At 37.6% G+C, this 12,958-nt stretch overlaps 1 protein-coding gene across 1 annotated transcript in view; it reads left to right on the top strand.

Annotated features, from left to right (window-relative positions):
- Nucleotides 1-12,958, top strand: part of CACNA1D (calcium voltage-gated channel subunit alpha1 D) — a 192,742-nt gene that overhangs the window by 159,511 nt on the left and 20,273 nt on the right. The window contains exons 37-41 of the mRNA XM_075514379.1: nucleotides 939-1,066; nucleotides 1,181-1,277; nucleotides 2,888-2,990; nucleotides 4,109-4,210; nucleotides 11,183-11,313. Of these exons, the coding sequence (XP_075370494.1) occupies nucleotides 939-1,066; nucleotides 1,181-1,277; nucleotides 2,888-2,990; nucleotides 4,109-4,210; nucleotides 11,183-11,313 (561 nt within the window). The remainder of the gene's footprint in view (nucleotides 1-938; nucleotides 1,067-1,180; nucleotides 1,278-2,887; nucleotides 2,991-4,108; nucleotides 4,211-11,182; nucleotides 11,314-12,958) is intronic.

The raw sequence follows: 12,958 nt of genomic DNA, 5'->3' as shown, positions 1-12,958 counted from the left end.
GGTCCCTTCCAACCCAAACTATTCTGTGATTCTATGTGATTCTATGATTCTAAATTCCCATGTGCAAGATGTTCTTCTGACTACGTATATGCAGGAATGGTTGGTTGCACGTTTGAAAGCTAAGTTAACAATCTTTTCATCAGCTATTATTTCATGCATTTCTCAATAGTATCATTAAATATGCATTAATAATAAAGCTGCAATTCCTTTGACTTACTAGTAATGCTATTTGTATTATTTAACCTTAGCAGAATTTGGATTCATGTCTCTACAAGTGTGCTCAAACTGTGGCACATGAGATGTGAACAATAACGTTTCGCCCTAATCCATGGCATAATGGATTACTTGCTCTAAGATAATCTTTGAAATATGTTTTTCCTCATTGCAGGTGTCTAGTCTAAGCTGGTTGATTTGTTCTATTCACAGTACTGTTCTCCTTGCAAAAGGAGAGTGGTCGAACAGAATTCTGTGAACTAATGTAAACACACACGTTCTGCTGTTCTGTATTATCTTCTGAGTTAACAAAACATATGCATAAGTCTTATGGTCATGACATTGAATCCTATTAATACAAAAGCTGTTTCCTGAGATCTACATTGTGTCAAATATATGTATTGGACCCATTCTTTAATTTGATGTAGTGGGATCTGGCAAATCAAGGAAGAGAAACAAAACCATGTTGCAGCCTATGTCAAAGACCGAGTACTCTAGGATAGAATCACGCTCTTGTCATATCGTTACTTGATAAGAGTTCCAGTTAGTCGTTTAAATGGTTAGCAAGTATTTTCTGTGATATTTGATGATATTTGCCAAAAATAATCATTTATGAGATCAGTTTGTTCGAATTCTTAACCTGCTACCTTATAAAATTATTTTATTTATTGATTTTTTTTAATTTCAAAATAATTAAGGCAGATTGTTCTTAATTACTTTTTTAGATTATAAACTTATTTGTGGCTGTCATTATGGATAATTTTGATTATCTGACACGTGACTGGTCTATTCTGGGTCCCCATCATTTGGATGAGTTCAAAAGGATATGGTCAGAATATGACCCCGAAGCAAAGTAAGTTAGATCATTTATCTGATAAGATTTATCTGGTAAAAACAATAAAAGGAGAGCGTAGTGTATTCTTCGGGAATGGATGTATGTTTGGTAACTGACGCATGTTGGTTCTAGGGGAAGGATAAAGCATCTTGACGTGGTTACATTACTGAGACGCATTCAGCCACCACTTGGTTTTGGCAAATTATGCCCTCACCGAGTGGCCTGCAAGGTACGTGCTACCCTCTTTTCTTTCTCGGTTTCTCTCACAGTTCATTCCTTCATTCAGTTCTGCCCAATATGTGTCACGTATGCACAGTAATCCTGTCTGTTCACAAGGTCTCCTTCACTCTCAAGTTTTCCTGTTTTTTTGCAGGCTTAACTTAAACCAGCAAAATTAGTGTCATTTCTTTCAGTGTGCTCATTTGAATAGTTCCCACCAATGTAAAATTCTTCACAGAGCATCAAAATGAAAGGGGTTAGTCTCTAAATCTATCATTAGTCTATTCTTGTCATGTATATGAACTACCTCATCCCAGCATTTCTGGTGACCCAGTGTCACATATAACACTACTTGAACCCAGTGACATTTCTGATTTCTTTTCAGTCCCAGGGAGAAGAGGGTGGTAGTTTACTTTGATTGACAATTAAGTTTTGATACAGGACTTTTACAGTCGCATTCATGAGAAGTTTGCTGCACATGAAACATAGAAATGAGATTGAAGGGTGGGGACTGCAAGGTGATAAACTGAACTGAAGTGAATAACAGTGTGCAATACAATATGTAGCAGTGAGTAAGAAGACTGAAAATTAAAGGGAATTTAAAATTATGTAGAATTTGTCAGGCATGATGTGTAATTTAGATGAGGATTAATTGCATTTTAATATAAAAGTTGAAAAGCAACACAAAGAGGATGAATAGTTATTACGTTATTTGAGGACTTCAGAACTATGCATATTGTGGTTTTAGCAATTTCAGTAGGAATAAGATCAAGCCTTTTAATTAAAGGATTGTTACAACAGCACTGTCATTTGGATTTCTTTTATATCTATTTTATAAATAGGTAAGTTGACGTATAAAAGACTGGGTTCAAATGGGATGCCGCAAGGCATACTTAAAGCAAACCTATATCTATACGTTAAGATAAATTATCCAATTGAGTAATGGCTTTAAACTAGAATAGAAGAAAATCCAAGTCAGACATTAAGAAAAGATTTTGATAGATTTAAATAGTGGTGTTCTGATGGACAGGGTCACAGCGATACTGCTCTAAAAGATGACCACTAATGCAGAGATGGAGTAATCCAAAGAGGAAAGCCCCTTTCACACTAATTCAGTGCAGATAGCATAAGAGATGCAGGGCATCACTGAAGAGTTACCTGAGAAATTAATCAGCTTATACAAGACAGACCTGGTGCTGTGGTTCTTCATGGAGCATGAGGCTGGAGGAAGTCATGAGAAACCTGGAACATGACTGCAGCTGGAGTGCATGCTCTTAAATAACTACATTTGTCCTTAATACTTGCATAGTGTGACTTATAGCCAAGGACTGGGCTTCAGTGTTTGCAAATTAACTCAATAAATAGCTCATGAAAACTACTGGGCAGTTTTAGCTTTTGTATAAGCATGCATGTGATTAATATCAGAAAGAAGTGATATTGGGTGGTTATTATACGCAGCTGGGATGGAAGACTCAACTTTTTTTGAAGACTTATATAACTTTTATGCCTCTTGGCGGATATTATTCTTTGACTACATCAGCTTTTCAGAAATGAACATTATAGGAGTTTTTTTTTCAAAGAAAGCCGCACCAAAATTTGTTTTCCTTTTCTCATTTACAGAGGTTAGTAGCCATGAATATGCCACTAAACAGTGACGGAACTGTCATGTTCAATGCTACTCTGTTTGCTTTGGTTAGGACTGCTCTAAAGATAAAAACAGAAGGTAAGGTTCTTGGCTGTAAAGCCTTTACTGCACTTGTCAGAAGGTACAATGAAGAAAAGTTACAATTTACTTTATTAATTTTGTTGGACATGAGTAAGGCTGCCTTACTGTCACTGGATTTGGTTTGCTTTTGGATCATGGGTTGTATTCACTGTTGCTAGGAATGATTTGCTAGAAAATGAAAGGAAAGGGATAGTGAGGCCAGAGCCCAAGAAATCTCAGAAATTATTATATGCTTTTATCTGGTCAGATAAAAACATGTAGCAGTAGCATAACAGGAGTTCTACTGCAAGGAATGAATGAGTTTCTCTTTCTGTCCAACCAAGATGCTCCTTCCTCAGTACTCTTTAACTTGGTGCCTTGGATCCCACATTGGTGCAACTGCAACTTTTGCACACTTGAAAGCAACATCCCCAGTTTGATCAAGGCCAGTTCTGACTGGGTTGAATGTATTTCTGTCATTTGTATCAAAGAGGGAAAAGTTTTAAAAAAATAGTGGTATGTTTCAAAGACTTTTCTTTCTATTTTCATGCATTTTTTCATTATTTTACCACCTTTTACTACTTTCTGTTCTGTGTCTTCTGCTCAACTCAGCAGAATTTGAGTTCCACTGCCAATAACAAACTGATTAGATTAAGCCCCCTGAGGCATCACTATGGTTTAGGTGAGCACTGCAAGAGATGAAAAACTGCTCAGTAGTCAGTTGCCTGAATTTTCAAGCCTGTACAACTGAGTAATTACTATGATTAAACAAATAAAGGCTCAGCTTTGGATCAAGAAAGAAGTGACTTGTAAAGAGCAAGTCATCACTTTCTGCACAATTTAAGCAGAAGGTGTTAAGCAGTGACAGAGCAGAGCCAAGATCTGTAAATTATGGTTGACCTCTGCAGTGCTCCAGAGACTGATGCGAAAGCCCCAGGAGCTCACTGTCTTACAACCTTTCTTCTCTTTAGTTGTTGTAGTATTGTTATCTGCTACTTCTTGTAGCTTAGGCTTGCTGCAAAGCATCCTTAACACAGTCTTTATTTGTATACAGCTAATTAATATCCAAAGGATCATTCATTGCAGCCAGTTGAAACATAATTGCCATCCTCCATTTTTCTATTTCATTGCCACAGGTAACCTAGAGCAAGCAAATGAAGAACTTAGAGCAGTTATAAAGAAAATATGGAAGAAAACGAGCATGAAATTACTTGACCAAGTTGTCCCTCCAGCTGGCGGTCAGTCTGATAAACTTTGCAATATGCTATTCTCTGTGCATTTTGGTCTGTCTAGACCAAAGAAATAAGATTACTAAGTTTTGCAATTATAATGTTATTAAAGGACAACAAGCAATAATGAAATAAATATAGAGAAAATTATATCCTGTAACACTAGATAATACATATAGGACTGATAAATACAACTGCCTTAGAAAGAGAGGAAAATCTTATGCTTATTTTTGTGCTTGAAAAAAATACCCTTATTAGACCTAAATCTAGTCTTGATTTCAAGTCATGCAGCAAAATAAACTAAACTTAGTTTGATTTCAAAGCATTGAGCAAAATAACACGTTTTGTGCTAATTAAGCTTGACAATGTACACTACATTATAGCTTATACCCTTGTATATGTTGAATACTTCTGGGAGAAAACTGAAAAATTGTAATTGCCAGCTTAAAAATAATTTTGTTGCTAAACTGATAAAGCAAGAGGCTAAAGTATCTCAGTTACACTAGTTTAAACCAGAGCAGTTCCATAGTCAACAGATAATGGAAATGGTTCAGATTTATGCCAGTATGGCTGAGATATGAATATGGCCCATGTAAAGAGATACCCAAATTCTAAAGACACCAATACGTTTCCGAGAACTACAAGGCATGTATATTAGGTGTTCCTACATGCTCTAAAATGACATGTCAAATATTAGTTATATTTCTCTCTTTAAATATATATATTCTAATATATATATATTTAGCCTTCAATATATACATTTTTATTAATATGCTGTAGTGTAGGTTTAGGTGACTGTTTTTGACTTGCTTTTTCAAGTTTTAAAGGTGCAGGATCTGTTGCACTGTCACCCACACCCAGGATATATTTATCTAGACATCCAATACACATCCATTGTAATTATCTGGTCTTTCTTGTAGTTTATTGTACTTTTATAGTGTTACAGCAGCTTTCAAGACTGATCAGACTCAGGTTTGGAAGCAGACTCAAGATCCCAGGCCCGATGGTGGTGGAGGCTGCTCCCTTTCTGAAGGTGACACTCTCAGTCTCTAGGGGAGGAAGAGCATGCTGGCTGCACTGCTGTTCAGCATGACCCAAGAAGCAGCATTAGCTTTGTCGCTGGAGGGAGCCACTTGCTATCGGTGTGGTGGCTGCCAGATAATAGTGGGGATGAAGGCAAAAATCTAGCAAATTCGACTGTCCAAAGGGGAACTGATACTGCACATTTAAAACAACTTTTTGTGTTCTACTCCGTTGTTTTTAGCCTTACACCTAAGTGCTTGCATGGCATAGATGAATTGCTTTGTTATTGTTGTAACTATGTGCTTGAGCTTTTTCTGCAGCCTCTGTTCCTTTCAACTATGAGTCTTTCCGAATATTCTGAAGCAATTCTGTTTTAGGGTGGTGGCATGGAATTAGTGTTGCCTCTTGCCAACTTTATTCCCCTACATTTTTTAATTGAAATAGAGATGCATGCTTCAGAATAGTGAGCTGTGCCTGCCTAAATCAATCTGACAAAGAATCTGTAAAGATTACATTCCTAGAACTAATCTTACATAGTAACTCACTGTTAACTTCAGCTTCATTTCATTGCTGAATATAAGCTGTATATTTATTTTTCAGCTATACTAAAATTCATTGCTAATATTTATTCTGCAAATGTAGCTCTTCAGTGTAGCTAGAAGGCTGAAAACCTGGTTCACTGCTCAATTGATAGGAAACAGTATGGCTTCTACAACCCAGTATAAATAAGAACACGTTGGGAAGTCCTTAAGATTTAATAATTTTTTATTTCAGTTTGGTTTGTTTCTCTGTGGACCTTGTGAGTTACCTGAAAACTGAAAATATTGTAACTCACCTAGAAAAAAGAGGAATATAGCTATTTTACATACATATGCCATAGGAGTGTAAAATAGCTTAGTATACAGTAGAAATTAGTTTCTAGAAAATTGTATATGACATAGAAAATTGTATATGACAATTGAAAACCTCATAGAAAATTGTATATGACAATAACACCAGTGACAGCTGATAATAACAATCAGCTAGGAGACAGAAAATTCTCTTCAATATAAATCAACAAAGCATCAAAATTCAATATGTTAAAATCACTTGCACTTAAAAGTATTGAGAGGTCTAGTTTATAATGTTTTTCTCCAGTATTACTTTTGCTGGTATTGCTGAATGCTAGATCCTTCATGTGCTCATGACCATGCCTCCAGAACACAAACAGAACAGTTATTTGCAGAGCAGAATGAAAATAATCAGTACGGCATTTTTGTCCTGAATTATAAATAGATGCACTAGAAATGAACAGTTAGTTAATTATTGGTACTGGTTAAATAACTCAATACTATAACTTAATTAAACTGTTAGTAGTTAGCAACACATTTTCAGTACAGAAAAATTAAACTGCTTTGCAAAAACATAGAATGTCAGTCAAATGCCAGAATGTATGAATGAGTTAACATTCTTAGGAGACTAGAGAGTAAGAGGAACACATACAACTCACCAAAGATTCACCTGTATTCTCTAAACTCCCCAGTCTCCACCTGCAAGCCCATTTAGTCCTGCCTGATACTTTTTGCCCTCTTCCAAAAACTTCCTACTGAAATTATTCCTTTTGCTGTCACTAATTGTAATTATAGATTTGTCTATTCTGTGGTCAGTTATGCTTAGCTGCCTCCCTGTACCTGTCCATATCTGGCTATATGTGTGTTACTCAAAAAACAAAGTCAAGGATGGCTCCCCTTGGCCAGGCTTCAGTTCTTGTGTGCACGTGTCTGCAGTTCAACTGACTGTGCCTGTGAAGTACATATGCATCTTGTTTGTACATACAGACTTTGGCATGCACAATTCAGCAAACTGGTAATGCATTGATCTAATATGCTTATAAAAAGTTGGTGCATGTCCAGAGTGATCAATAATGGCCCTTCATTTCTGCATACTGAGACTTTGCAGGTACTCTCATCTCAGGTACAGTCGGTAGTCATGCAATGTCATAGCCTGACTTGAGACATGCTCTAAGTGCAACCCATAGTAGTATATGTTATATCAAGTCTGTCACTTCTATGTGCTTGTTCTTTCTAGGAGCCATTTGCTATATCACTTCCTTAGAAGTTCTGTTCAAATACTTGAAACAAAATAGTATAAAGGATGAGGAAAGGCTTATCTGGGGAGTTTGACCAAAGCTATGTTGCAGATCAATGGATTCAGCTAAACTAAGGACAGCAAGTTTAGATTAGATGCTTTGTAAGAGATCTCTTCCTAATACAAAACACCATTAATCTCCTGAGGAGCTGCCAAGAGAGATTACAGGTGAACATCAAAGAAAATGTTCACAAAAAGTTTAGAAATTAGATTTGGGGAGTCAATTGAAAAGCTTTTTACTGCTGAGACTGAAACTGCAGACTGGTGAGCTTTTCTTGTGAGCTATGGAGTTCCTCCTATTTCCTAGCGGGAACTGGGGGGACTCAGACCTTTGAAGAGATGTCAGTATTTGGCAGAGCAGGCTCTTTAATGTGCCACGATATTTCCTGCAACAGACTGGTCTCACAAACAAGATATTTTAAAGCAAGTATTATAATTATTTTTGCTTTGATACATTTAAAGACAAATAAAATGCTGGGAGAATACATCCCTGGTACATTTTTACTGAAGTTAAAGCCTGTCGTACTTTCTCACGTGCATACGGCCCATTTCAGACATTATAATAAGAAGCTTATTTTGAATGGTAGAGGATTCATTTTGAGACAAATTTTGTCACAGAGGGAAAAATGAGTTTAAACAGTATCGTACATGGCTCGGATTTCCCCATCCTTTCTATTGATGTGAAAGCAATTCACAAAAAAAAGAAAGTAAATTAAATTTAAATTAGCAAAACCTGTCATATTACAGGTAAAAATACTACTGGAAATACTATCATTAGTGAGATACATTGGGACATATTATTGATAAAACAAAGACACAAGGAGACTGTTTTAATCAAATGTTAATGTATGACATTATAGTATGTGACAATCGATTAGACATTATAGTATATGAAAATCGATTAGAGAATTTGCTTGACAATCAGAGAAAAAGCTTGCTTAACAGAATGTGTTCATGTGTAAAATAAACCCCACAAAACAAAAAACCAAACTCAAGTCTATGCTAAAGCTGCATTAGACAGTTAAAATATGGAGAAAACAAATGACATAAAACTAAAAAAAAATCCATACTTTCTAACAAAGGTGTGTTAAAATGTGTCTGGGCACGTCAGATTTTCCATGTTTAGTCAAGTCACAACTGTACAGAGTAGCCCAGATCCTGAGATGTGTTAAGCACCTGTCTGTCCCAGCAAGGGCAACTGGAACGACAGGAACTTACTGTCCCTCAGGATGTGGGCCCTAACAGTGGAGAGAACTTTGATGCCTAAAATACACCAGCCCTCCTTTATGTATGGCAGTAGCCAACTAGCAACTATGTTGCAAATAGCTATCTCAAGGTACTAAAAAAAATTGAGAGATTAGGCAACAGACCAGAAAGGGAAATAGCTAACTTCACGCCTGGTAACTCTACGGGGAAAAAAAATGTGTGGAAACAAAAACAATGTTTTTGAATAGAAAACTATTCCTAGTTTTCTGGCAAGTGTTACTCATCAAGAGATCAAACTTGCACAGCTGAATGATTCAATGGGACTCATAAAACAGGCACATATATTCTTAACATGCTATGAACCAGGCGATTTTGATATCCTCATAAGGTACCTGCCTTTGAGCTCTGAAAAGATTGAAATTTGGACTTTGTTCACAACAGTGACTCTGTAAAAATGCTAGGTTTTACTGCACTTGCTGTTTGCATATCTTTTGAATTGTAGTAAATTAACTGATGGAAGTTATTTTCATTTCTATGAGCATTGCAGAGCTGATACAATACAATAATGTGGGAAAGTGCCATGTTGTTTCATATTTACTATTATCATCACCACCTATCTAGAAGGTGGCTAAAGGATCACATCTTCACTTAAACAAGAGCCTCATAGAAAATATGTGAATTTGTAACCTCTGTGGGATTTTCTCAGAGTCTAGAATCTGTCTTATTGGGTGACAACAAGATAGCAGAAGATACAGCCCAACATGAGCATCTGGTACACAAATAAAATTCAAACTGGAAGATGCTCGGGTATTACAGTGAGGGCGTGACACCAATAAAAAAATGTGCATAGCAAAGCAGGCTGTAAAGATGTCTAAGTCCTTATGCAGTTAGAACAATGCTATATTGATACACTGACTAAGCAAATTTGGTTCAGCACTGAAAAAAAAAGATATTGTAAGCAGGACTTTTTTTTTCTTTTAATAGAGTCACTCTTATGAACATAGAATCACAGAATCATTTAGGTTGAAAAGACCTTTACGATCATCAAGTCCAACCATTAACCTAGCCCTGCCAAGTCCACCACCAAACCATGTCCCTTAGCACCACATCTACACATCTTTTAAATACCTTCAGGGATGGTGACTCCACCACTTCCCTGGGCAGCCTATTCCAATACTGGGCAACCCTTTTGGTGAAGAAATTGTTCCTAATATCCTATCTAAACCCCCCCTGGTGCAACCTGAGGCCATTTCCTCTTGTCCTATGGCTTGTTACTTGGGAGAAGAGAGCGACACCCACCTCGCTACAACCTCCTTTCAGGTAGTTGTAGAGAGCAAGAAGGTCTCCCCTGAGCCTCCTCTCCTCCAGGCTAAACAACCCCAGTTCCCTCAGCCGCTCCTCGTCAGACTTGTGCTCTAGACCCTTCACCAGCTTTGTTGCCCTTCTTTGGATGCGCTCCAGCACCTCAGTGTCTCTCTTGTAATGAGGGGCCCAAAACTGAACACCGTAGTCGAGGTGCGGCCTCACCAGTGCCGAGTACAGGGGGACAATCACTTGCCCTAGTCCTGCTGGCCACACTATTTCTGATACAAGACAGGATGCTATTGGCCTTTTTGGCCACCTGGCCACACTGCCGGCTCATATTCATCCAGCTGTCGCCCAACACTCCCAGGTCCTTTTCGGCTGGGCAGCTTTCCACCCACTCTTCCCCAAGCCTGCAGTGTTGCCTGGGGTTATTATGACCCAAGTGCAGGACCTGGCCCTGAGCCTTGTTGAAAGCCATACAGTTGGCCTTGGCCCATCGATCCAGCCTGTCCAGTTCCCTCTGTACAGCCTTCCTAGTCTCCAGCAGATCAACACTCCTGCCCAGCTTGGTGTCGTCTGCAAGCTTACTGAGGGTGCACTCGATCCCCTTGTCCAGATCGTTGATAAAGATATTAAATAGAACTGGCACCAATACTGAGCCCTGGGGAACACTGCTTGTGACCGGCCGCCAACTGGATTTAACTCCATTCACCACAACTCTTTGGGCCCAGCCATCCAGCCAGTTTTTTATGCAGCAAAGAATATGCCCGTGCAAGCCATGAGCAGCCAGTTTCTCCAGGAGAATGCTGTGGGAAATGGTGTCAAAGGCTTTACTAAAGTCTAGGTAGATAACATCCACAGCCTTTCCCTTATCCACTAAGCAAGTCACCTTGTCATAGAAGTAGATCAGGTTAGTCAGGCAGGACCTGCCTTTCATAAAGCTAAGTGTATGTAAGTCATAGTAGCTTTTATTTTAATCCATGTATTCCAAGTAACTAAAGCCAGTCTTTCAGCTTCTATGCATACACAAACATGTTTATGGTTTTGTTAGAAATGTACACGAACTTACTTAGAAGTACATGAGACTTGGTAAAATATTGTATTTTCTTCTTTATTAAGGATGAGTTCACTTAACTGACTGAGCCTAGACTGCTTGCTAAAACATTGCTTTTAGGCTAGTTAGAGGTTCCATTGTTGTAAGCTGAAAGCATAGTACCTATTGCACCCATCACATTTTCCCCCCCCAAATCAGATTTGAGTGTAACAGGCTATTGATAAATGTGCTGACTTGGGAGAGATCTGTCTGGTCTGTTCATTTAGATGATGAGGTAACCGTGGGGAAGTTCTATGCCACCTTCCTGATACAGGACTACTTTAGGAAATTCAAGAAACGCAAAGAACAAGGACTGGTGGGGAAATATCCTGCGAAGAATACCACGATTGCTCTGCAGGTGATTTTGGTTTTACATTTTTAACTAACCATTTTGTGAGCTTACTTGAAATAGCAGGTAGATGAATATTGATGATTGTGCAGTGCTGCAAGGATTTTATTTAGCTGGGACACTTTTGGCCCTTACTCATCAGAAAAGTAAAATGTAATCCTGCTATTCTGTCTATAACAAGGTAAGTGCAAAAAGTTATTCTCTGTGGATTACTCAAACAATAGCAACAGTTATAAAATTTCTTAGCAAATCTAGTTGATACATCACAGTCTAAAGTTGCTGATGTAAAATCAGATAAATGAAGTTCTGAGCTATCATTTCCATTCTTTGTTTTGCTTTAACTGTTTAATTTCTTGTGTTCCTACAATGCTGTAAGTTAGTTCTTGGAAAACTTCCGAATACGCATTACCTTATAGTAAAGAGGTTTTTATATGGTATGATTTTTCTTCTTAATTCTCATTGTCCTTTTTCTTTTCCACTTATGATTACTGGTGAAATACCTTCCTATCAGTATTTTTTAATATTTGCAAATTTTGAACTTCACGTTAATGAATTTCTTTTATAGGAAGTAATATCAGCATATTACATTCATGTCGTATACTTCTGTCTGTCTCTTAAAACAAGGTATCAAATGGAAACCAGGACAATAGATTTGGCCATCTGTCTCTCAACAGGCCTGCAGCAAGCAGTCCATAGAGTATATGTGATCTGAAGAGTATACTGCGAACATTTCTGTCCAGTGATACCCTTTGTAGTATGAACTTTGAAACACGCAAATGGAAGGCTGTCCTCAAATAATTCCAGACATCATACACTGCACCATTTTTGTTGGATTGGTACTTTCTGAATTTCAGTTAATGCTGAGTAGATTCCTACAAACTATAAAGATATTTAACATTTCTGATAGCTTTTTATTCTGATGCCAAAATTTAGGAATATGTTGTGAAAATCCCTTTCTAAAAGGGGAGGAATGTGTTAACCTGATTCAGATACTGTTTTCTTTGTAAAAAATCCTACTGGTTTGTACTTCGATCTAGCAGAATGATCTTTGCTGTCGTAAGTGGGTAATTTGTTTCATTCCTGTTTCCTAAGAATGTCTCTGCTGGCAGGTCTGTCACACATTCTGTTCCAAGTCACCATAAGCATGAGATGCAACAGGCAGAGAAAGGTTCATCACGATGCTTGCTATTGATGTGTGAGCATGTGACTTGCCACGACAGTATGAACTATATTTGCATATCATGAGAGAAGAGAAAATTATGGGGAATGGAAAAAATAAAAAGAAAAAGACTGAAAACAGCTGAGAGGGAAGTGAAAGACAATGGAGTTTTAGGAAGGACTTTGCAGACTTCTTCATTTCAGAAGCATTTGAGTGTAAGGAGCTCAAAGTTAGTTTTAAGCCACAGTATTACGGTTTTCCACTTGTGTTTTTGAATTTGCACACATAACAATATAGAAACAAACACTGAGTTTCCAAATGTGAGTATGCTCTGTTGTTTATTATCAGATCGCACTTCCTGTTCAATAACAAAGACGGAAGGCAAGATGAAACTAGAAAGAATTAGCTCTTCCTCTGTCTTTAGACAAATATTTTTCAATTCAGAACAGCTAAAAAAATGCCCATGAATCTCTGCTAGGAATCTTCAAAGGCTTA

This window comes from Mycteria americana, chromosome 11, assembly GCF_035582795.1.
Source record: "Mycteria americana isolate JAX WOST 10 ecotype Jacksonville Zoo and Gardens chromosome 11, USCA_MyAme_1.0, whole genome shotgun sequence".
NCBI classification, from domain to species: Eukaryota; Metazoa; Chordata; class Aves; order Ciconiiformes; family Ciconiidae; genus Mycteria; species Mycteria americana.
The sequence above is the reverse complement of the archived record's forward strand: the minus strand, read 5'-3'. Positions and strand labels throughout refer to the sequence as shown.